General features: G+C 36.3%; 1 protein-coding gene across 1 annotated transcript; it reads right to left on the bottom strand.

Annotated features, from left to right (window-relative positions):
• Positions 1–609: 609 nt before the first annotated feature.
• Positions 610–15,756, bottom strand: LOC147076522 (uncharacterized). Its single transcript, XM_085941174.1, has 3 exons — positions 15,448–15,756; positions 5,979–6,195; positions 610–5,196 (listed from the first exon to the last, which is right to left on the bottom strand). Exons 1-3 carry the CDS (start codon positions 15,502–15,504, stop codon positions 1,427–1,429), a joined length of 4,044 nt encoding a protein of 1,347 aa, XP_085797300.1. The 5' UTR covers positions 15,505–15,756; the 3' UTR covers positions 610–1,426.
• Between the last annotated feature and the right edge of the window lie 11,236 nt (positions 15,757–26,992).

The raw sequence follows: 26,992 nt of genomic DNA, 5'->3' as shown, positions 1-26,992 counted from the left end.
TAAACCTGTCGACATTGTAAGTCCGTTGGCGTGTTTTATTTATAATGGTGTAAGTAGCACTGCAGTGGTCAACAGCATTTAATATAAAATGGCTGACGATGGTGTGTTGACACTTGCGAGTTCTTAATACCTAAAATTATAGACGCTGCCGTTATTGCTTCACACTGTAAAATCACATTTTTCAAAAGGTCTGCTTCATGAAATTTTACTGCAATGACTCGGTATTTTGCAACTACAGGCAATAGGTACTACTTTTTGGTACTTAGAGCCTTAATTAATACACGTATTCATTACTGTTTTCGATATTATTTCTTGACTCAAACTAAAGGACACTAATTTACAGTGTAACTTTCGATGATGAAAGTACAAAAACCGTCCTTACCAGTGGCTAGTAGTCAGTGACGTCCCGTGAGGGTATGCAGGCCATGCGTTGCTTAGGTAAATCAAAACGAAGATATCGGGATAATGATACTTTTCCAGAGAAGGGCTCAATAATTGTACCTACAAAGATGTTGAAGAAAACCTACTTGGAGCATGAAAGCGATGGCAAAAAAACCAGTAATTACCTAGTAGGTATACAAACACTGAAAAGACATATTTTTTGCATTGAAAAATAACATATAAAGTATGTCAAACTAATAAAGAAATCACAGAAGGTTCCATATAGAAGAAGATTCAATAACCTCGTTATTATATTATTGAACATAGATAATTTGAAAACATCTCATGCATATTTTTTTTTCGACCATGTCCGATCCTAATAAGATCATGCCTCCACAGAGTGAAAGTTTGTATTATCAGATATTTTTTTACGAGAAATGGATGTCAGCCACTTGCTCATCCTTTTAGGTCCATGCCCTGTGACTCGAAACACAAATTGATAAACAATATGTGTATTTGTCAGAACCAGGATTCCAATCTGGGATACACGGCGCTATAGGGCACGGGCAACGTGGGACTGTTCATAATAGCCACTAGAAAAATATATTTTAGAAAAAATTAGACTTGAACCTGTGACCGCTGGATTCGTACCAGTATGTTTTTCCAATTAAGTTACGGGCATCCTACTTAATTACGACGATTTTAACTAGTATTTCTTACATGAGATGCTTATCAAATTATGTATGTCTAATATAATAATATAGAATATTATATTCTCAAATATATTCGAATTCTTATATTCGAAAAGTGCTTTATTCGTTTGCTTAATGATTTAAAATGGCTTCTACATTATTCAATTAGCTATTCCTTCATCCATCCCTCGATAATGAATGTAGAAACTATAAAATAATTTAAAAATTTAGGAATAATTTCTTTTAAGCAAAAAATATTATTATCCCTACATATATTCAATATTAAATCTAATAGCACCTTTTAGTCTAGAGTCTCGTATGTATAATATAGGTTATATTATAAATTTATTGAATCAGTGTTTTCCTTTTCCATGGCAGCCCCCTTTCTCATGAGAGCCCTTTTTCTCGTGAGAGCCTTTCTTCTCGTGAGATCCTTTTTTCTCGTGAGATCCATGCTTTTCATTAGAACCTTTACTCCAAGAATCACTGTCGCTTTTGCTCCAAGAATTAGCGCTGGAACTGGCCGACGATTCCGACGAACTAGCCGAGGAGTCCGACGACGAACTTGCCGAACTCGACGAAGAACTGGAGCTGGCGGAAGAATCATTGTCGTCTTCGCCCGATGAGTTTGAACTGCTTCCAGCGTTGCTATTGGCAAAACTGCTCGCGCCTGAACCTCCGGAACCGGAGTTACTTTCTGAATTTGATGATGCACCCCCTGCAGATGTATTGACAATCGTGTGACATTCACCGTTTTCATCGACCCACGTCTTCACAAACGAAGAAGCATCTCCTGCATTTGATCCAGCCTGGCTTTCAGACTGACTGTTGCTGTCATTATTTTCCGAGCTGTTGGATTCAGATTTACTCCATGCATTAGAATCGGCTTTGTTCCAATTACTGTTTTCATTCTTATTCCAATTACTATTATCATTCTTATTCCAATTACTGTTTTCATTCTTATTCCAATTACTGTTATCATTTTTATTCCAATTGTTGTTACTGTTTTTCTTCCACTTCTTATTTCTCTTCTTGCCTCCTCCTTCTCCAGATTCGCTTGATTCGTCTCCTTCCTCTTCTTCTTCATTACTGTTAGAGCTTGTACTACTTGAGGCACAACTTGCGGCACTGCTAGCAGCGTTGCTAGCAGCGTTACTAGCACTGCTAGCGGCGTTTGAAGAGCTGGAACTGCTGCTATTCTGGGCAGCCGATGCAGTGTTACTGGCCGCGCTAGCGCTGTCATCACCGGAGGAACTAGACGACGATGTATTACTTGAAGAACTGTTATCATTTCCATCATCACTATTCGAGTGACTCCACGATCCATCACCATTATTGGCATCACCTGTGGCTTGTCCTTTACCACTTGTATAAGTATGTGTCTCAGGTGCTTTTCCTCCTCCGCTGTGGCTACTTGAAACGCTTGTATCTCCATCACTGTTGGTACTCCAAGAAGTACTTTGGCTTTCCCCATCTCCTCCATCGGAACTAGAAGAAGAGGAAGATGAACTGCTACTGGAAGAGCTACCTGTAGAATGTGAACATTTCTTCTTCGTGGGTGCTACGGTTGTTCGGGTACATTTTCTGGTTGTGGCCGGAGTCGTAGCGGTGGTTGTCTTTTTGGTGGTTGCTGGAGTAGTTGCAGTTGTTGTCCTTTTGGTTTTGATTGTGGTACGCGGTGTAGTTGTAGTAGTTGCCTTAGTCGTGGTAGAGGCGCATTCAGTTGTAGTTGGTTCCGTGGTCGTAGTAGTCGGTTTTATTGTCGTGGTTGTTGCTTCTGTTGTCGTCGAAGTACATTCAGTCGTTGTTGCTTCTGTTGTAGTTGCTTTTGTTGTGGTTGCTTCTGTCGTCGTAGAAGTACATTCAGTAGTAGTCGGTACTGTTACTGTAGTTGATCCCACTGTTGTTGTAGATGTACATTCAGTAGTAGTTGGTACTGCTACTTTAGTTGATCCGACAGTTGTCGTAGGAGTACATTCGGTAGTAGTTGGTACTGTTACTGTAGTTGATCCCACAGTTGTTGTAGATGTGCATTGAGTTGTCGTTGTGGGCGCTTCTGTTGTTGTGGTTGTCGCAATAGTAGTCGTAGAAGTGCATTCAGTAGTAGTAGCTTCTGTCGTAGTTACTTCTGTTGTTGTAGAAGTGCATTCAGTAGTTGTTGGAACTGTGGGCGTAGTCGTTGGCACGGTTGAAGTAGAAGTACACTCCGTTGTAGTTGTTTCTGTGGTTGTTGAAGTCGACGTAGTTTTCGGAGTCGTGGTGCTTGTCGATGAAGCACACTGTGTTGTGGTAGTTGGTTTGTCAGTCGTGGTCGTAGGCTTTTCCGTCGTGGTACTAGTCGGTGTAGTTTTTTCCGTGGTCGGTGTCGTTGCTACCGTGGTAGGTTTGGGAGTTGTGGTATTCTTGATGTGCTCGTGAGATTCACTCTCGGAAGAAGAAGATGAATGATGGGACCTCCTCCTGTGACATTTACAGCGTTTCTGCCAACCGTAGTGGCCGTGCCTGCACTTATGGTGATGTTTCACCAGCCTCGAAATGTCTTCGTCCGAATCCGATTCACTGCTAGAGTCACTCGAAGAACTAGATCCGCTGTCACGGTTCAGAAGAGACAACAATCTGAAGAATCGAATCTTCCAGAAGGTTCCTCTCTTCAATAACTTTCCGTTGTGGATTAAACCTTTCCTCCACTTTCTCGTGGTCCGAATATCGAACTCTTCCAAATCATCAGGCACCTCTTCGTTAGTATCAGTGTCAATATCCTCAATAACCTCTCCGTTATGAACTACCTTCTTCCTAATATATGTTTTTCTCCTGTGAATACCATGCCCTCCGTGGACGTGTCCGTCTAATACATTCAAATGGTGTCCATGTCCGTGGTGAACCTCTGAACTGTGACTGTTTGAAATTGATATCTTAATTCTTTCGACTACATCAGGGCTAGTGTGATGGTGCACAGTTCGTCTATGATGGGTCTTTTTGTGGTGTTTTATACCATCTAGATCTAGTATACCATCTCCTTCGTCGTCAGTTTCGTAACCACTTTCTTCGTGACTTCCGTGTATTAGAATGTCAGGAATTATGAGGTGCTCTTCGTGGTGCTCATGGACATGTACATCAGGAATTATTATGTCGATATCAGGAAAATCATCATCAATGACATCAGTATGAGAATGGTGGTGGTGATGATGTAATAAATCGTCTACTTCATCAATTTCATGTAAATGATCTTCATATTCTTCGTCCTCTAAATGAATGTGTTCATTTAATTCAGAACCATCATGACCAGGGTTGTGGTGATGGTGGTGAGTGTGTTGATGCTCCCCGTGCCCATGCCCATGTCCGTGGCCGTGACCATGGTGTTCACTACTACCAGAACCGCCAATCCTTATTCGTTCGTGAATCTCAGATCCTGTTTCCACAACTTGGTGTATGCTCTTTGAACCCTGGTGATTATGTCCACCTGCATGGGAGTGCCCTTCGTGAATTGTAGTAGACGATAAGTTATCGTACTCATCTCCTGGAACGTGGAGTAAGCCATCACCTACATGGTGGTGGCCGTGGTGATGGTGATGAGCACCGTGGTCGTGGGGATGGACATTTATTTCTTCCTCCTCCTCTTCTTCTTCTTCGTATTCTTCAGGCGGTGTTATGTGAATATCAGGAATAATATCAGTTCCATGACTACTCGAATGACTCGAGCTGTGTCCGTCGCCAGCGTGACCTGAAGCATGACCATGGCCAGTAGTCTCCGCATGTGTTTCTGGTGCCTTTCCACCTCCACTAGAACTGCTGGTATAACTAGTTCCATCTTCATCGGAGTTCCAAGAATAGCTATATGATTCTCCTGACTCTTCATACTCTTCAGAGTCTCCTGAACTGCTACTGGTTGCACCGGAAGAAGAAGAACCATCGGAATGACCACTACTGCTGCTCGAAGCACTGGCACTCCCGCTGTGCTTGCCAGAAGCTCCGCTATGACTGGCTGACGACGCATGACTTCCGTGGTCACCGGAAGAAGATGCAGATGCAGATGCGGAAGAACTGGCACCACCGCTGTGACTTTCTGACGAAGTCCCAGAAGCTTCGCTATGGCTTGCTGATGCTGCGTGGCTTCCGTGATCACCTGCAGAATTATAATGATATTAGGTACAATATTTGGGATAAACGCTACCCATATAGTAAGTGGGTATTTATAATTCTGTATTTGGAGGTAAAACTATGGCAAGTCCATTTTGACAACTATATAATAGGAAAGCCAAAATAATATTTGTTTGCGAATTTAATTTGGTATTTTTTAGTTACATAAAGGTATTTTTCTTAAATAATATATTCATGTTTTGTGTTCTTTCTAGTTTTAAAATATTTTTTAGTTTTAAATTTTTTTAAGTTTAAGTTTTAATTTTAAGTTTTTTTAATGCTCGAAACGGGAGTTCTAAAGTTTACATTTTTATTTAAAAGTCTTGTAAACTCAGTCAAAGCACACTTAAGTAGGTACGTGGTGTCAGTCATGGCTTAAGTATCTACTCCTGAAACATTCCCAGGCGTAAAAAAACTGCTCATGCTTCACACCAACGTAGGGCTTCATGGTTCGCTTGATTAAGACCGAGTGTGGTGCGTGGCGGATTGGTTTGAGGGGGGGTGGTCCATATTTGTATCGCCCTTATAACGACTCTAATAATTAATACCATATAACTATGTATACATCAGTATACTTTCCTCAAAAAAATTCTCCGCTATAACTCCAGGTCTAGAACATTATACCCGCCCTATATAAAATTATTTATAGAAACAGGCGCAGGCTCAGAATCTCTTCCCGCAGACATGGAACCCAAAAAATATATGAATACCTATTCTCATATTAAATCTCATTGAGACAGTAAAGATGAAACAAATTTTTCAAAGTACCTCCGCTATGGCTGGCCGCTGCTGCATGGCTACCATGGTCACCCGCGGAAGAGGAAGAAGCAGAGCTGCTGTCTCCAGCATCCGCTACTACTTCCGTGTGGCATCCGGTCTCGTCGCACCACGTTCTCGTCGAACTGGTGGCGTCTTCTGACGATGGAGCGACATGGCCATGTTCATGATGGGAACCGCTGCACGCTACTGGCACTGCATGGCTTGACTGTTGGAATTACAAAAAAACAATGAGACGTATATTAATTAAGGCGCTAAGTACCAACAAGTTGTATTGCCTGTGATTACAAAATACTGAGTCATTGCAGTAAAATTGCATGAAGCAGGCATTTTGAAAAATGTGGTTTCACCGTGAAGCAATCTTGGCTTCCATGATTTTAGGCATGGCCCCCACACAAGGGGGACTGACAGGGCTCTAGCTTAGGGGCCCAGGCTCAGAGGGGCCCGGCGTTGCTGGTCAACCAAATAAATGAGATAAACACACATCTTAAATTTTCTCCAATAATAAAAAAGTCGCCTGCGGTTCTATTTCACTTCAAGGTTCTTACCATTATTTAAAATATATAGTTGTGCGATACAATTGTTGGTTGTTGCATGTTAAACAAAGTTATTTAATTTTATATGGTTTTTATAAAAATAAGTCTGTTCGATGTTTGTTATATGGCCTATCTAGCTCAGACGGTTGAATAAATTGTTAAAGATAGTTATGGAGATTTTATGAACAGGAACGGCGCTCCGGTCCATTTCGAGCCCTGAGAACACCATTTGGAAAATGCCACTGTAGAGCATCAGACTGCCTTTAACCTTAGCGATAGGTAGGAGGGCTTGCCAAAGATGCTGGCCTGGGGGCCCGCTTCAGGATGTGGGGGCCATGATTTTAGGAATTAAGAACTCGTGAGTGTCAACACACCGTTGTCAGCCATTTTATATTGAATGCCGTTGACCACTGCGGTGGTACTTACACAGTGCTCGAAATGGAAAATTTCACGAACAGGAACGCTGTATAATTTTCCGAAAAAAAAGTATGCTAATTTTTTTTCTTTACATACCTACGTACGTACTTTTGATGTACAAATGCAACAATAAACTTTAAACTTCTTACGTGGATGTATATTGGACAGGTGGGCAAGGATTGTCAAAAATTGAATTATTGTTTATTCTTACTTTATCTAGCACTATAACCACAGGCATTTAATTATCATGCTAATAGTGACACCCACGGTGGCCGCGCGGCTTAAGCACTGGACTATCACGCCGTGGGTCTCACGTTCGAATCCTGGATCTGGCAAGTACACATATCGCACCCGGGGAATAATAGTGGCACAACTCGAATATATTATAGTTTTTGCAGGAGGGCAGTTTGAATATATTATTTTGGTGTGTTAAATCAGTTTTTTTTAATTATTTTATAATAGCGTGAAGTTGGCACACTTGAGTCATCTCATTTTGAATGTTATCCGCAGTAATAATGGCACAATGATCATTGTGCCACTATTTCTGCTTGAATTCAAGTAAAATGTTATAATACGATAATGACAAAAATTCTTCTAAGGCCACCATTATATTTTCAAGAATTATGCCGCTATTTGTGCGGATAGAAATTATATCTTGTAACATTTCTGCAAACTTAACTCAAAAATGACAAATTTGGACTTGTGCCACCATTATTCCCCGGGTGCGATATTGTTTTTCAATTTCTGTGTCAGAGTATGGACGTAATAGGTTGAGCAAGTGGCTGACATCCATTTCTAGTAAAAAACAAAATCTGTTAATATAAACCTCTACTCTGTGGAGGCCCATTTGATCCTATTAGGATCGGACATAGTCGGGAAAAAAAATAGCCAGTGCATGATACCTCTATCGCCACTCGTCACTGCTTATAACTTATATTACTGTCTTATTTGCGATAGATAAGTTTGTAATTAATTAGTCATAACAAACAACATATCCACATGCCTTAAAGATTCTTATAGAAAATATTACAAATTACAAATTCAATGTTTAAAAAATAAAGAAATAGTATTAGAAAAAACAGTAAGTACCTACCTATACTAAGAATTATTTATAAAACAACGTTCACATAAACTCGTTCTCACGCAGGTGGAATATACAATTATCCGAAGCGATTTTGTTGAACATAGTTATTTCCTGCCCAATTATCATTATCAATTGAAGGTTAGTTCTGCATCTTGGCAGAACAAACAACTTATAATATGTTCCCGATTTTTAAGAAAGTTATAAAAATAATATAAGTCAATAATATAATATAAGTCAATACCATTGAGTGGCGAAGAGTGGAGGTAGGCTATTAAGATCCGCCATAAATAATGCACGCTAAACTTTGTCATACGTATTTGTTTTCATTTAGATTATAGGTACTACAATTTACAGATGGTATTGGTGAGTTTTTACCACGTTTTTCTTAGCTCGTATTTTTGTTTGTCCTGTGGTTGTTTATCCAGTACAAATCTTGCAATCGATTTTTAACTAACTTTCCGACTAGCTAGACATTTGAAACTTTTAGAATATATCAGAACACGATGCCAATGCATTTTTTTAAAACTTTTAGCCAAGTAGAATTAAATTCATTTTCAGTAATTCTGTTTTGTATGAAAAGTTATTTCTGAAGAAATCCGTAATCCAATCCACTATTATTGGTTGCTAGGAAATTATTAATATATACGTACATTACTATGGAAATTAATATGAGTTTCAAAATGACATTTCGGTATTATTTTTATCAAATACAATTTTTTGATCGTTTAAGCTAGTCAAGTCAAGTTTATATGATTCAACAGAAAATTTGAAAACGTTTTATTTAAAAAGTTCTTTTTATCTTGTAATTATTTTGTTCTTCATATCAAATATTAAAAATTACATTTAAAATTAAATATTCTCTGGCAAGAATGAATGTTCCAGAAAATTCAAATAAACAGTTGCATAAATCACATGGTGAAAAATGTTTAATATTATTTTTTAGCATATTAATAAAAGTAATAATAATATAGTAAGTATAATATTTAGTTAAAAATATAAGCTTACACAATGAAATATTTTTTTTATCTTATTTTTTTTGCCTTTTTACAGACAGAAAATATTTAAGTACAAAAGAATATTTTTTAAATATATTTTTGATTTCAAAATTGTCTCTTTGACAAAAAAGTTTGTGAACCCCCGATCTAAAGTAATCTCCATTATGCGTAAATAAATTAACAATGCTTTTAATACAAACACAATGTAGTCATTGTTTAAGTTCGAGCTCAAAGAAGAAAAAAACATATAATCACCTGTGCAAACTAAATTTATAACGCATACAAAATAAACCTTTATCTAAAGAGATAATAAATTCAAAAAATAATATTATAATTTGTCAAATATTTGTAAAGACTGCAAATTATACGACATTGTTTAGATTGTAACATTTTCTATTGATTCCCAATTATTGGTAGGCAACAATTAATTACAAACAAACGGTTTTTGTTTTATGTTTGAACGTTAATGAATAAATTATTAATAATCGAATGAATTAATAATTAATAGGTATTGTTTTGTTTTAACCTTCCCTTTACGATGCTAATAAATTCCGTCCGTTACGATGATGTCACCTGCGGCTACCTACGAGATTGACAATATGACGTGTTATCTGGTATCAAAATTGGTCAAATGCATTATGGTTTTCATCTACAAAAATAATTTGACTTCAAACACAATAATACATTAAAAAAATAAAAAATAAATGTATATTTATCCAGACCGAGCATTCGAACCCGGAACCCACAACATTATAACCCGACGCGTTAGCCGCTCGTATAAATAAGGGTGTTCACCTACGATTACATGTGGATATCGAATGCGCGAGGGTTAATGGTCAAAATTATTATTCGGATCATAAGTGTATTTTTGTATCATCCGCAATGTCTTGTCTCTTAGACTTGGTAGATCAGAATATTAAAGCAAACAATGGATGCTCTAAGTCAGTGGTAGTCAACCTGGTCCCAACCGCCCACTTGTGGGCGTTCCAGATTTCATGATGGGCGGCAGGGGTTTTAAAAACATTTTCATTATGTATTCATAAAATTCCCCGTGACAATTCAAATTTAATTAATAAATGTAATTTCATCAGACTTCATGCATCTATGTATGCAAAGTATAAATAAAAAGATAGTTTTAACTTACAGTAAGTTGTTTTATAAAAATTTCTTCTGCCAAACTTAGGGAAAGTCTGACATGAAGTATTTGGTAAGTAATTATTATCATATGCTTTAACTTGCTTCAACTCTGCTTTATAAATTTTATAAAGTAAAGTTACTTCTCTACTTTATAAATTACCATTACTGTGGAACCGGTGAGCGGTTTGAACATTTTACTACTAACAGAGATACAAAAGTGGGCGGTAGGCATGAAAAGGTTGACTACCCCTGCTCTAAGTAGTTATGTTGCACTCATTTAGGTATTCCAGTGGTCACAGGACTTACGTATGACGAGAAGAGTGGGGATAACCCGTTCAGTGGATCTATTCTATACTTATCGACCGCTAAAGTGATAAAGTGATAAATATTATCAAACTTAGGGTAGGTTTGTATCCAAGTATTAGCACGTATTGTAACAATTACAATACGTTGGTTGTAATTGTTGCAATAAGTGCTATATTTTAACAGCAGCAAGATAGGTGGAGGAAAGGAGTCATATTATTCTATTTACCTAAATAATTTTGAATTTTTCCGTGTCTGAGGGGTGGGGGGAGCTCGGATCCGAAAACCCCATTACTATCGTGCGTGCCTATAGGTACAAATTGTACATTTTTAAAGTTATACTTATTTTGCCGCGTTTGGAAAATCAGATCAGAGTGTATTTTTGGCGTGTGACATGTAACACATAATTTATTTTTTCACACGAAAAAAAACGCACTCGATTGGATTCGAACCACCGATTGTTCGATTATCAGCCTAACACACTACCTTTACGCCACGGTATGGTACTGCAATCGTGACGATTATACAGTATACTAATATAGTTTAGAATTGTTCCTTATTGTCGGCCATTTGCAATTCCTTACGTAAACAAACGATTAAACGCCAGAGTGACAGTTGGTACTTTAAAAATAAAAACAACGAGAAACCATTATATAATTTAGAAATATAAGTTAAACTGTATAGAAATAAACCAACGGAGTTCCAATAAGCGGTCCTTTTTCTTGAGTGTGTAATTTAACAAGATAATTAAGAGCTAGTCGAAGAATCTAGTTTATCACAAGTTTTGTTTTTGTTTTGTTATGCCAACGAAGTATAACTTCTAACGCGCGTACATAAGTACACACATCGATTTTTTTTCAATTCTCAAATTACAGTTTAATACCTTCACTTATGCAAAATCGGAGTTACGCGCTTCTTGACGAGATGGAAACAATGCCAGTTCCACCAGAAAAGCACAATACGACAATTGCAAGCTTTACAGAAGGTCTCAGCTCAATTATTGAAAAGGGCTTAAAAGTTTTAGAAAACAGACTTCAACGAAGAACGCATTGTAGCTACAAAACAAAGATTAAAAAAATTATTAGCTTGCTACGAAGAAATTCTGCGTGTAAAGAAGAAGGTAGATATTGTGGCGTCAGACAAATTTGTTAGATTTTATAAACCCATCGACATCGAAATAACTCATTAATTGAATATACATAATTTTGAAAATACTTCTGAAAAAATATATTGTAGAGTCTCCTTTGACGAGGAATGAGCTTAAGTTAATACTGAGGCTAAGAACAGGGCACACAGTGGGCAAAAGATTTGATATCCTCATGGGAAGAAGCGAATCGCAGCTCTGCGATGAATGTCATGTTTTAGAGGACATTGTACATATAGCACTACAATGCCCTAAATATGAACTTCACAGAGTACAGCTGCGAATTGCGGATATCTATGAGAATGTCGACGAATTGAAGGGTGTCCTGGCGGTGGATAAGACGGAAGAGCTAGGCAAAATTGTAAAGTTATTTAACAGAATAGGAGTGAGGACCTGATCGACGGATCCCCTTCTAGAAGAGAAGAGGCGATATGACAGCGAGTCGCAGTCAAAGCCTCGGTAAAATCACAAAGAAACCTTCTCGGTATTAAAATCAGGGCTGTGTTTTGAAGTGAATGGGCCATGGACTAAAATATAAGTAAAAAAATTAATAAATTCTTATTAAATGGGTCTCCAGAGTGAAAGGTATGTCAAAAACAACATACTTCAATGAACATACATAATAATTTTGAAAAACACTTGAGAAAATATATTATCATCATCATCATCAGCCGGGGTCAATCCACTGCTGGATGAAGGCCTCCCCAAGCTTCTTCCTACTTTCTTGATCCCGTGTCGTTCGCTGCCACGTATTTCCACCGAACTTTACCAGTTCGTCAATCCAGCGGCTTTTAGGGCGATCCTGTGGCCGTTTCGTGCCCCTTGGGTACCACTGGATGACGGCATTTGTCCAGCGGCCGTCCTTTCGGCGAGCAATGTGCCCCGCCCATCTCCATTTCAGCTGTTTGGCAACGTCTATTACATCGCCCACTCCTGTCTGCTTCCTAACCCATTCGTTTCTCTTACGGTCTTTTCGCGTGATGCCTATAGATGCAATATATATTATAACCGATAGAAAAGTAAGGAATCGAACCTACATCTCTCGGGTATCGCGCCCACGCACACTGACCACAATGCTAAAGGAGTCATACTTAATTACGAAAAATTTAACTAATTGCTTTTAATACTCACTGAAGCGCTTTCTAAAATCGCATTGGCGATCGGCTTTTGTGTTTTTTTTCGAAATTATGTAGGCATGTTCGCCCTATTTTACTTTTATTATATTTCTTGCATTTTTTTTATTAAAAACTATGAACATTTATACACTGCAAGCAATTGTAGGTGCTGTACAAAAATTCCAAACAATTCAAATTCTTTTACAGTCGATTCCAGGCCAAGTTTATAAAAGAAATCGTTGAAAATCAATGAATTTATCAGCTTTTTCTCCCAAAATATTCAGTCTAAAACTTGTTTTTTTTTAACTCTTCTTTACAGCCTTTTTTATCAAAAAATCAATTCAGAATCCATGTCTAGAGATTTTATAACTTCTTTCTTCCAAAAATGAAAATTCCTTAAAGTTTTAATAAGTCAATGTAAAAATTATATTTCGTCATATTTATGTTTTTTTAATATTTCCAGATTCTCTACCAGGCCTACGAGATACGTGATAATCCCGGAGATCAAACCGGAACAGGTGGTAGCCCTGTTATAAATCACGATTTTTACTGTTATATGCAATACTTATATTGCTAAAGTAACTGCATTTATATTTATTTATTATTATTGATAGACTTCTGTACTTGTTTGACGTAATAGACCTCCTACGAAATATATTAGCTACGCCCCTGTTGTACGGAGATAATTCTTTTATCGTTTCAAATCTGAAAATGGGATAAATCCGTTAACCGTTGAGAAGTCCGACATATAAACCCTCACAGAAACAGCGACGTACCTAGATAAAATGCCGCCCCTAGGCAGCACCAAAAAGCCGCCTCATTTTTTATACATTATTTGGTACTGTTCGGTTATGAGGAATACAGCGGAAAACACATTTTTAAAATACCCGATATACAGGATTATTTGTTAGGTTAACCTAACCAAACCTAGCCTAACCTAGCCTAGCCCAACCTAACCTAACCTAAACTAACACAAACTAACAAATAATCCAGTATATCGGGTATTTTCAAAATGTATTTTCCGCTGTATTCCTCATAACCGACCAGTATCCAGTATTTTTATCATCCTTTCAATATCGAAGAAATGTGTTGTATGGATACATTACTAATAAAATATTCGACTAATTATTCGCAAATCTGCACGTGTCGTTTCTGGTCACCAAGTACGTCGAAGGGCAGCGGAAGTAAACTAGATATCGCGAACCCGATAAAACCAGTGAGCTGGTTTTTTTAATGGAAATATATTTTCGTTTTACTAAGCTTAGGTAGCTATTTTTGTTATAGCGAGGGATGGTTTCCAATTCTGGTGTCCTAATGAATTTGAATTTACATGCGCCTGTCAATTACCTACGTGGTCGGAGCCATGATTTATTCTGGATTGGTACCGTTTCCTCGTGTCAAGCCTATCAGGCACCATTAGAGAGGGGTGCAAGATTAGTAAATGCGCTCCCTAAAGACATAGACATTTTCAATGATGTACTTTGCATTTTGTTTTTGAAACTGTATTTTTCTGTATAAAATTGTATGTTTTTTATTTTCAAAAAATATATTTTTCTGTATTAAATTGTACTTAAGTATGTTTTGATTTTATTCCATTATTTTTTGTTATTATTATTATATTTTTTTTCTATATTCTCTTCTTCTCTCTTGTTTGACTTATAATGTAAATCTCATGTTGTGTACGTCTTGAATTTAGATTTTTTATGTCCACAATGTTTTGTATTCTTAAATAAATAAATAAATATTCCAAATAATTCTCCACGATTTGCCGCCATTCAAGTCACTGCCGCCCCCAAGCGACGCTCAAACTGCCTACCCCCACGGGACGTCACTGCATAGAAACAGCGCTTATAAAAGTAAAACTTTCAAAATGTTAATATAACTTGTGGCATCATGAGAGATGTAGATTTAATCTACATATTATTATTATTATTATCGTTGAAGGGAGGATTTAAGAATCTCTGAGACTGATTTTAGCTTAGCACTCTATCCCTGTTTTTAAAGTAGCGACATATTGGGAAAAGATGGCCAAAATTATGACAAAATATCCGATGACAGAAACAAGACGAAATTAAGCAATGTTATCATAAAACGTGTACCCAGCCATTAAAACATTAAGAGACCTGAATGATATGATCATGGCCCCCACATCCTGAAACGGGCTCTCAGGTTAGGATCTTTGGCGGGCCCCCTACCTACCGCTAAGATTAAAGGCAGTGTGAAACACTACATTAACGTTTTTCAATTTGTGTTTTAGTTCAAATTAAGGGTACTTATACAGTGAATTATTGGGATTTTTAATACATCTACTTTAATAATTGAGCTGTCGAGTATCGACACATAATAATCACAAAATATATTATACAATTATATAATTTAAAAATATGTTCATGGCTATGAAGTATAATAGCGCCATATAGCGTATATAATTAAAAATTGTATTGTATAACTACATAATTTTAAATAATATTATTGAACGAGGCGACTTTTTTTTACTATTAAAGCTAATTTATGATGTGTGTTTATCTCACTTATCTGGTCAACCGGACACGACGGGGCCCCCACAGCCCGAGCCCCCAAGTTAGAGCCCTGTCAGTCTTCCCTTTGTGGGGGCCATCGATATAATTGTTTAGACAGATATATAACCTTTTTAGATCTGAGTTATTGATGAGATTCATAGTGGAGTTAGCAATGCCGATGGCAATTAAATGATTTAATATTTTACTTACGGTTAGACAAGCCAAAATGACCGCCACGCCCAACGCCCACAGAGTCCAAGTCTTCATTTCGAAAGGTCCGGAACCTGGACGTTAATCCACAAAAGGTTCCAGCCCAATATCTTCAAAACTCGAACCGACGATAGACAGGAAACAAAACGATCTCGCTGTGGCACCTCTGGATGATTTTATTGCACTCGTTCTTCAGGTGGTGGTATTTTGACACCTTGTGGTGGTAAGTATGTTGGCACTCAATGGTGGTAAGTTGGCACCGTCTCTCTGTCTATCTGGTCGGCTACGCGGCCTGTGTTACACTAGCGCAATTGTCTCGCAAGTGTTGCTGTATTTATACAAGATATTATTGCTAATAATTATCATTGTAATTCGATTTAACAAAAGGTAAACACTGCTGTTTTGTGTCTCTGTTATGAACTCATTTGCGTTATGATTGATTGTACTCCTATGCGCGCAGCTTGTGGACCCCATGTGCATAATTCGTAGAAAATTCGTGCAATATTTTGGGGACACTATCTTCAATTATGGCCAATTACTTATATTTAACTTTTTGCAATTTGATAATTATTATTATCATCACTGTAACTGCACCCTGGGATGTGATCTGGTCACCTCGAACATCTTTTCGGCAAGGCTTAATCTATTTTGTAACGTTTTTATTAGCTCGTATTCTTATTTTTCCGGGGTTGTTTATCCAGTACAAATCTTGCAATCGATTTTTAACTAACTTCCCGACTAGCTAGACATTTGAAACTTTTAGAATATATCAGAACACGATGCCAATGCATTCTTTTAATACTTTTAGCCATCTTTAAGTAGAATTGAATTATTTTTCAGTTAATTCTTTTTTGTATAAAAAGTTATTTCGGAAGAAATCCGTAATCGAATCCACTATTATTGGTTGATAAGTGGGTGGTCCTAACAACTAAATTATTAATAATATATACGTGCGTTACTATTGAAATCAAAATGACATTTAAGTATTCTATATTTTGTTTGTACAAAATAGCAAAAAAATGATATTTACTTCATATTATCAAGTACAAGTTAGAGCATATTGAGCATAATAATTCAACAGAAATTTTAAAAATGTTGTATATAAAAAAATATAAAAATCTTGTAATCATTTTTAATCATCTAGCAATCTGTACCTATTCTTATATCAAAACAAACAAAAATAAGAATGAATGATAAAGAGTGCATTATTTTTGTCGGATCTCCATAGTCTATATTATCTAATATTATGGCTTGGTTTAGGCAGAGTTTAATTCAGCGCTCGAAATGGATAGTAACGCATCGGATCGCAGCTCCGGTTTGTGAAATTCGATATTGGCTCAAGATTTTAAAAAGCACCGTGTGCTTTTTGCTGCATTTGCAACTCCATTCTCCGTAGACGTGAATTTATTACCGGAAAATTTACAAATGGAACATTGTGAAATATGTTGCGATGAACAGTTGAAGGAGTATTCCATCAGGTTGGTTTGGAAGAGTTTTACAAAACATATTTGGACGAGGAGAAATATCCTTAATTTTACAAACATGCTCTAATGATGACTTCGATATTTGGAAACACCTACACGTGTGAACAGCTTTTAGACGGATGATGCATGTCAAATCCCGAGTGAGAACACGAATCACTGCATTTGGAAAGCTGTTTGCGTGTAGGAACAACCTCACTCGATATCGATATTGATGCACTTAGTTCTGACACACAAAATCAAACTTCTCACTAAAATTTATTATTTTTATATATTTTTTTTATTTTTTATTACTTATTTAAAAAACGTCTAATCTAATAAATATCTTGGATTCTCATTTTTGTTTTATTTTATTAATATATATATTTCTTTTGTGCGGCCCGGTAGGAAATCTCATTTTTAGAATCTGGCCCGGCTGCTGAAAAGGTTGGCCACCCATGCTCTACATTCAACGTGTGTCGTTGAAAATCTGCAGCCTGTCAGATACTGCCATAGTAATATCGTGAGGCAAAGAAAAAGCTAATAAGAAACTTGACATATCGTACACACTTATTTTTACAAACGATAATGAGATTTTGTGTTGTTTTGTTATAAAGTTTTTAGGCACATAATTTAGTAACATAAAATCTAAATAATGAGTGTTTTGCACCATTCCATAGGATTTGGGTTTATTATTCCAGGATTCTTCTTTCGATATCTTCAATGTCTGTGGATGATTGATTGATAAGTGAATGATTTTTCTAATTGAACTAATTAGACTGTGGTAAATAATACTAACATTATTTATCATCAGTGACATCCCGCGGGGGTAGATAATAATGTATAAAGCATAATAATAGCATTGTTGACAACATATTTCGTAAAAAATAAATTTTTCGAAAAATTTTCGAGCGCTCCGGTTCATAAAATTTTCTATTTCTAGCCCTGGTTTAATTCAATTAAAAATAACTAACCAATACTAGTATCTGCAAATTGTATTGTTAGTTCAATGAAAACAATAATATATAATATGTATGACTGACAAAGCTTAGTGTCCACTATTAAACCATGGAAGCACACCGAATGAGCTAAGTGGACCCTATTTTAAGAATTTATAAAACAACATCCACCTATACTCGCCCTCACGTACGTGGATTATATCGACATCCGAAGCGATTTGGTTGAACAGAGCTATTGCCCTCCCAATTGGCATCACCAATGGCTGGTAAGTTCTGCTACTTGGGAGAATAAACAACTGATGCTCCCGATTTCTAAGATAGTTATCAGGGACACACAAGTCATTTACACCCAGTGACGTCCCTAGACAAAATGCCGCCCCATTTTTGTATAAAATATTTTTTATCATCCGTGTTCGTGTCGTTTCTGGTCACCAAGGACGTCGAAGGGAAACGGAAGTAAACTGGACATCACCAACCCGACAAAAAAATACAGCCCTGTCAAACGTTTTATGTTAATTAATGCATTTTGTTTCCAACCAGTGAGCTGATTTTTTTAAATGAAAGATATTTTCGTTATTTAGTACTCAGTTTAGGTTGCTATTTCTATATATCGCTCATGAGAAAACAATACCTCGTATGCCACAAAACACGAGATGAAGAAAGCTCTCTCTAGTCACTGTCAAGGCATAAAAATTCTTCATTTTTTGTATATCACTATTAAGATTAATAGTAGAAGACGAAAAATACGTGATAAATTTGATGGAATCATAGAGAATACAGATAGTTTTTCATCTCATCCACAAAAAGTGTCATGTGGCAAACGAAGTATTGCTTTCTAATGAGCGATATACCAAAAGATTCTCCTCGATTTTCCGCCCTTCGAGTAACTGCCGCCCCCAAGCTACGCTCAATCTGCCTACCCCCACGAGACGTTACTGCTTACACCACGTATAAGTCGAAAAAATACGTGGCCAAATATTGATATCTTCTATCATTTAAACTACAGTATGTAAGCATACATAAGAGTCCACCAAAGCCAAAGCCAAATCCAAAAGCCAGTTGGATAAATCCTCGGATCGTATATATATATAACCTCAAATAAAGGAGTCTCAAAAATATCGGATATCTACAGCCTACCTCCACGCTTCACCACGAGGTGCATAATCATTAATATTTCCGTGATGACATTAATAGATAACTCACTGACTGCCTACCTTCTATCGCGTATTATGCTCATAAAATCTTTTTCTCGTAGCGGCGTACGCTGCTACGTTGTTACATGCTACGTTGCTACATGCTACGTTGCTACATGCCACGTTACTACATGCTACGTTGCTACATGCTACGCTTCTACGTTGATACGCTTCTACGCTGCTTCTTTACCCCAACGTAGCACGGATGAGAACCGAAAGAAGTTGCTTATATTAGAAGAAACATATATTCACCGGTTCTACACGTCCTTTGAAAACGAAGCGGTCACACTTAGGTCAGCCAAAAATGTAGGTATCGATATGACGACCCGAGTCATATCGATACCTACATTTTATTTACATAAGCATATAATGCTGGACTGCTAGGGTCGTCAATGTAGAAATAATTACAAGATAAAAAGAACTTTTTATATACCACGTTTTTAAATTTTCTGTTGAATCATATAAACTTGACAATTATATGTATTAATAAACACTTTTTTTTGTACTTGATAGAAATACTGAATAAATATAGAATACTGGAATGTCATTTTGATTTCCATAGTAACGCACGTATATATTAATAATTTAGTTACTAGGACCACCCTCTTAGCAACCAATAATAGTGTTACGAATATTTTCCGAAATAACTTTCCATACAAAATAGAATTAACTGAATATGAATTCAATTCAGCTTAAAGAAGGCTAAAAGTATTAAAAGAATGCATTGTCGTCGTGTTCTGATATATTCTAAATGTTTCAAATGTCTAGCTAGTCGGGAAGTTGGTTAAAAATCTTCAATCGTCCAATACAAATCTAGGACAAACAAGAATACGAGCAAATAAAAACGTGGTAAAATGTCTCTATCAGGGTATCTGTCTAAAATTATCGACACTTGCAAGTGTCGATATCAAACAGAACAATATACTATTAATAAGATAGAAATGCAAAAGCCAGTGAAAATGGCCCAAGTTATTCAAACTAATAATTTAGCTCAAATGTTTTCTAGACGTAATTATTGAAAACAACATATATTTTAACAGATATTCAAGTGCATCCCACATGTGCCACACAAGGGCGGGGAGAGAGGGGGGGAGATTAACAGGGCTCTAGCCTGGAGACCCGGGTTTAGGGGCATGCGGCAAACATAAGTGCACCAAAAATTTGCTCTAATAGCAAAAAAAGTCGAGTGCGGCGTCATTTTACTTATAACATTTAAAAACATGTGGATATGCGATGCATTTTAATGTGATAATAATCACAAGATAAAAAGAACTTTTTATATACAACGTTTTTAAATTTTCTGTTGAATCATAAAACTTGATTTAACTAGCTTAAACGATCAAAAAAAATTGTACTCGATAGAAATAATACTGAAATGTCATATTGATTTCCATAGTAACGCACGTATATATTAATATTAATAATTTAGTTGCTAGGACCCACTTAGCAACCAATAATAGTTTTACTTTTTACGGATTACTTCCGAAATAACTTATCATACAAAACAGAATTAACTGAAAATTAAATCAATTCTACTTCAAGATGGCTAAGAGTATTAAAAAATGCATTGTCGTCGTGTTTTGATATATTCTAAATGTTTCAAATGTCTAGCTAGCCGGGAAGTTAGCTAAAAATCGATTGCAAGATTTGTACCGGACAAACAACCACCGGACAAATAAGAATACGAGCTAAGAAAAACGTTGTAATAATAATAAAAATGATGATTATTATTTTAAATTCACGTGTAGAATAATTATATTTTGTAATTATTTTGAACGTGTGACTAGTAAAATGGCTGTTTATCCAACATTGCGTAGGGTCACATATTCGGTACCTGGTTACCATAAAAGGGGGTCGCGACCAGTGTTTCATAATAATAAATAAGCCAGAAAATATAATTTTACGATATAAATCGTCATTTATTATATAAACTAATATTTATAAAACTATTGATGTAATTATAGGTATCCCAAAGTATATAAAATATCTCATTCAGCCCCTGGATACCTCTAGAGTGTAGACAAACCAGTGGCGAAGGGTGGAAGTAGACTGTTGAGATCTGTTTAGCGTGCACTATTTATGTCGTATCCAGCCTACCTCCACCCTGTGCCATTGCCTGCGTCACTGGTTCAGACATAGCACTCAACGATAACGCAAATTCTTAATTTTCAACCATTACACGGCACGACCCCTAAATTATTAATAAATATTTTTTTTCGACCATGTCCGATCCCAATAGGATCATAATGGGCCTCCACAGAGTAGAGGTTTGTATTAACAGATTTTGTTTTTTACGAGAAATGGATGTCAGCCACTTGCTCAACCTATTAGGTCCATACCCTGACTCACACACAAATTGAAAAACAATATGTGTACTTGCCAGACCCAGGATTCGAACCTGAGACCCACAGCGTGATAGTCCAACGTTTAAACCGCGTGGCCACCGTGGGTGTTAATTATAATTTTAATAATTGAGGCGTCTAATTACAGAAAGCGACAAGTCCACAATTCAATATTTTCGGGAAACAACGTTTTTATGTTTCAAGCTTCAATTATTTGTTTTAACGTGAGATTATTTTTTTCCGTTGTATTATAAATGTTGAAATTAGAACCAAATGGCAATTTGTTTCAGCCGATAAACTATTAAATGTAATAAATATAGGCAAAATAAAATTGGACGTAGTGCTACTTGTACCTCACTTTTTAATTTATTCCGCATAAGGCACAAATTTCCGTGGCCCTGTCATGAGTTTACCAGATGCTACAGCATGGAAGACGCCATTTCCAATATTGAACGTTCCCTTATTGGTTGACTTAAATACGTGCGAAATCAACCAAGCTTTAAATAATATGAAACACGAACTTGGCGCTTTTTGTAATAAATCGAGACTTAAAATATTTTTTTTCATAGGGTTATGTCGCGTTTTGGAATTTATAGATCAATACATTTATTGTGTAAAATTATACAAAGATTAAGTACGTATTTTTTTCTCCATTTTTACCAAATGTGGACTTATCGCTTTTTGGAATTAGACGCCTCAATTAATGATGTATAAAAATCAATTCGCCACTTTTGAAACAAAACTTCTCATGAACAATTAATAATTTTCACAGAATGTTGTTATTTTCGCTAATTAAGCTTTATGTGCTTTGTTGTCGTCCTTTTGCGCATTTTAAAAGATGTCTCAAATAATTCATTATACGAAACAAAAGCTTCCATACTAATATTGTTCTATGGTGTCTAATAACACAAATTTAAATTTGGAAACTAAACTATTATATTACTAAACAATGAGTCAATTATTAAAACTATAAACCTTCTAAACGCTCAATAAACAATAATACGACGTTGAATCAAAGAATAATAATATTGAATATGTACAGTATAATAGTAAACGGAAATCAATTATTCAACAATATGTACTACATTGAACTTAAAATGTTTTTATGGTAGCTACTTGCAGGCATGGCCCCCACAAGGGGGGGGGGGCTGACAGGGCTCTAGAATGGGGGCCCGGGCTTAAGGGGGGCCCGGCGTGGCGGATCGACCAGCCAAGTGAGATAAACACACATCACAAAATTACACTATATGGACGAATCATCTGGAAAAAAATGACACTCACTAATTTATTGTCGGGTCTGCCGAATGGGATAATCTGTTCTAACGCCATTACAATAAAGGTGATATTGCTATAAATTCTTGATGCTTTTTGTTGGGTCTGCCGAATGGTTCGGTTTGAACGGGTTCGCTCAAATGAACATTGACATTAGAAACACTGCTCTAACGCCATTACAATAAAGGTCATATTGCTATAAATTCCCGATGCGTGATATCGCATAATGGAAATTGCGTGACGTCTACCCATACATGCGAATTTACTTGCTAGCTACTGTATTGAGTGCGTCGTCCATTAATAATGTCATTGCCTGCGGTGCGGTATTTCACTTCAAGCATACTAACATTTCAAAATATATAGGTAAGTACTTGTGCGATGCAATTTTCGATTATTCAGACTTAAGACGATTATTCAGACTTAAGACGATTATTAAGACAACAATTCAAGTGGGTGTATTAAAAATACAATAAAATCGCTATAAAGTACCCTAAGTTTTACCTTGAACACTATTTGTATTACACGACTGTAGATCGTCACGGATACCGAAGAAGATCCTCGAAGGAAATCCAAGGGGGAAAAGGCCAGTAGGAGAGCCACTCACACGATGGGGTGACAACATTACAAAAGATGCCAACCAGCTGCTAAAAATCATGAACTGGAAAAGACGTGCGGAGGACCGTTCCGGCTGGAGGACGGCGATGGAGGAGACCAGGGCTCGACTTGAGCTGTAGCGCCATCGAAGAAGAAGAAGATCGTCACACTGACTTTAACCTTAGCCATAGGTAGGGGGGCCCGCCGAAGTTTCTAGCCTGGGAGCCCGCTTCAAGATGTGGGGGCCATGCTAGCAGGACTCGGATTGGGCCGGAACCAGTTTGTGAATAATAATTACTTATATTTATGTAGATAGGTAGATACCTTTAACAAAACTTATGTATGACATGCATATCGTAAATTCCAATTAATACTAGCAATAATAAGCTTTTGTGTTATTTTGCTACTAGGAAATTTTAGGCGATTTCGGTTTTCGACGAGCAGACTTAAAATTTTTTACGCGGAATTTCTGTTAAACAAAGATTCTCTTTATAATAACTTCCTTCCTCCTTCCGTCATCCTGTCACGCCCCAGCGTTGGGACATAGTCCAAGCACAAGTTCGCGCCACTTCTATCTGTCCATCGCCAACTCTTGCCCCTACAGCCATGCCAGACCGTCAGCGCGTAGGTCGGGTTTGCTTCAAATTCTGCATGGTGAGGGCGGGTCAGCAACGGCGACGGAGCCCTTGAGGCTGTGCCACAAGGGTACGAAGTATCGCACTCTCTGGCGGTATCTAGCCACGTGAAGCATATACTAGCGACTTTAAAAATATAGAATATAGAAATAGCAACTACAAAAATTATTATTGAACTGTATTTTAAAATGAAAATTATCATTACATCTCGCTCATACCTACTTGCTAACATGATAGAAAAGTTTTAATTATCTCTCTCTCTCATATTGCATTTTAGGTATTAAAAAAATCAACATTGGACGTGCGTATTTTTGACAGTTTAATTAGATCGTTAACTTATTTGTAACAGTTAACCGCCTTAATACGTAAACATGATAAAGTGATAATATTAAATGTATCACTTTAGCCGTCGATAGCCGCCTTGTGTATATAATAGACCCACTGAACTAGTGTTTACGTGGTTACTCGAATGACCACCCATTATTAAAAATATTTTTTAATATTTTAGCCGAGTCCGGAGCATACTTATGCCGGCGCTCCATTGGCACGCAAGTCAGACGATTTAAAGTCTTCGGACTTTTTATCGCGTGGAGCACCCCAGATCTGCGGACTTTTTAATCCGCAAACCAGGCTCGTTGGATTTAAAACATGTTTGATATTTTACTTTCCGAGTTGCCAGACTTCGTCCGTCGATCACTACGTAAATTCGATTTGACATTATTTAATACGCAATCATTCGGACCGAAAAAAATCTGTACTTAATTGTTTTAAATATTTTTATTGATTGCTTTGTTAATTTACACATTAGAAAATGAGAGATTTATCAATTATTTTTTTATTTGTATTTATGAAATTCATAAAAGAAAACGTAAAACTTGTGTTGTTTTCATTGCTCTATTATTTTATGCAAAACTAGGTACATAAATTATAAATAACACAAAATTGTAGGATTATCGGAAGACATTACGATAATCGCAACTTTTAACTTTTGACAGCTCGACTTTTTTATTCGTTCGTTGATCAGTAGCAGAGCATTGACAAATCGGACGATTTATTGTCCTCGGACTTTAGGCTCGCCAATGGAGCGCTGTCATTAGATTGATAAGTTTTAACATACCATTGGCGCACGGTCGTTGGACGTTACGTGTATTTAAAATATAACAAATGAAAAAAAACACACTATAATATCTACTATGATTGTCGATTCTTGGAATTGCATAAAATTTTGTACCTAGTATTTCTGTATAAATAATAATTAAACCGTCTATTTATTTACTAGATAATGACCTAAGCATGAAAAGGTTTATCATCGCAAACATATTATTATATTGTATTATAAGTCGTTGGCTTATTATGCCACAGTTTCGCATACGTGGTAGACAGTGACGTCCCGTGGGGGTAGGCAGATTGAGCGTCGCTTGGGGGCGGCAGTCACTTGAAGGGCGGCAAATCGAGGAGAATCATTAGGTATATTATATAGAAATAGGTACCTAAACTTAGTACCTTATAACAAAAATATCCTTCAATTAAAAAAATCAGCTCACTGGTTGGAAACAAAATATATTAAGAATTAACATAAAAGGTTTAACAGGACTGTATTGTTTTTGTCGGTTTCGCGATGTCTAGTTTACTTCTGTCCATGATGACCAGCAATGACACGGGCAGATTTGGGAATTATATAATATTTTGAATTATAGGTAGGTACCTACATAGGTACTTATCTAGCTCGCGTGTTTTGAAAGTTGTCAGGTGTATTTTTAAATGTATCTGAAACCATGGACTCGCAATATTGTTTATTGAAGTAGAGATGGCATTTAAACTTAGTACCATATCAGTCGTAGCGGTTCTAATTATGCACAAAACTCTTTTATTCGGCGCTCTTGTTTAAATTATAATATGTATTTCTCCACCGTTGATCCTTTTAATAATACACCTGTTTCATTTAAACGCATTATCTCCAAAATTTTGTATAAATAGATATATTATATGCTTATATACATATATATATATATTTTTTTATGTTACTTTATTTGTATATAATTTAATTATTCATTATTCTTCCTCATTTTTCTCATGTAATTTCTTTATATTTATGTTATTCTTAGTCTCTATCTTGTTAGGCTTAATTATATTATAATGTTTACATGGAAACTTTGCTGGTTGCAATAACTTTTCATTATTTTATTTAATTTTTTTTTAATCAATATGTAACTTTGTTTCCTTAATAAAAAAAAATGATTTAGTGATTTATATTTTGTTAGTGATGTATCCATACAACACATTTCTTAAATATTGGGGTCATGTAAGGATGATAAAAAATACTGTATAAAAATGGGGCGGCATTTTGTCTAGGGACGTTGTTGGTAAAAGATGATACCATTAAATTCAATTATTGTTTCCTATGAGATACAAATCATCAAAGATTTTCTCTAATAATAATAGAAAACTAATATTGTCACGAATGACGTCATCAGTGAAAACATATGTTCAAACACTCACTAATACCTAATTAGTTATTAAACCAACAAATCAATTAATAGAAACAGTAAATTTGAATAATTTGAATATTATTAAGTCTATGAAAAGCCATTAGTCTTTTGTTAATACCTATTAATTATTAATATGGTAGTACCAATAATAATTGTCATTACGCATTTTATTTTTAATTTAATTCATATTTGAGAGTGCAAGAAACAGCGGTTTGCTGTATCATTTAATCGGTCAATATTTTCAAAGTCAAATGTTGAACTTTACAGAAGGTTTACGCATGCGCACTCTCATTGTTGCTATCATCACAACGTTTCAATCTCATTATACATAATAAATTATGTATGTGAAAGGAAACGGGAGAAAGGTCTTAAATTTTGGAAAATGCATTGAATAGGTCAAATCAGGCCAACCGTCTGCTACGATCGTCCTCGATGGGTCTAGCGGCCTAGGCCAGTGATCGGCAAACTGCGGCTCTTTGGCCCCTTGACCACGTACGGGTTAAAACAGTGAAAGATAGAACAGTCAAAATGTCTTCGAATATAACCAACCAGCAAGCCAAAGATCTTAAATTAGTTTCAGCTTTATCAATAGCATTCGACG

Source organism: Rhyacophila brunnea, unplaced genomic scaffold (genome assembly GCF_057557595.1).
Source record: "Rhyacophila brunnea isolate RB1 unplaced genomic scaffold, BYU_Rbru_1.0 scaffold_13, whole genome shotgun sequence".
NCBI lineage: Eukaryota > Metazoa > Arthropoda > Insecta > Trichoptera > Rhyacophilidae > Rhyacophila > Rhyacophila brunnea.
Note: the sequence above shows the minus strand (reverse complement) of the source record. Positions and strands in the feature narration are given on the sequence as shown.

Bases quoted from the DNA above. Each gene is read 5' to 3' on its own strand.
- LOC147076522 (XM_085941174.1), bottom strand. From the start codon at position 15,504: ATGAAGACTTGGACTCTGTGGGCGTTGGGCGTGGCGGTCATTTTGGCT. The intron at 6,196-15,447 runs GTAAGTAAAATA...TAATTCCAACAG, and splicing joins TCATTTTGGCTTGTCTAACC to TCAAGCCATGCAGTGCCAGT. The intron at 5,197-5,978 runs GTACTTTGAAAA...ATAATTCTGCAG, and splicing joins AGCGGCCAGCCATAGCGGAG to GTGATCACGGAAGCCACGCA.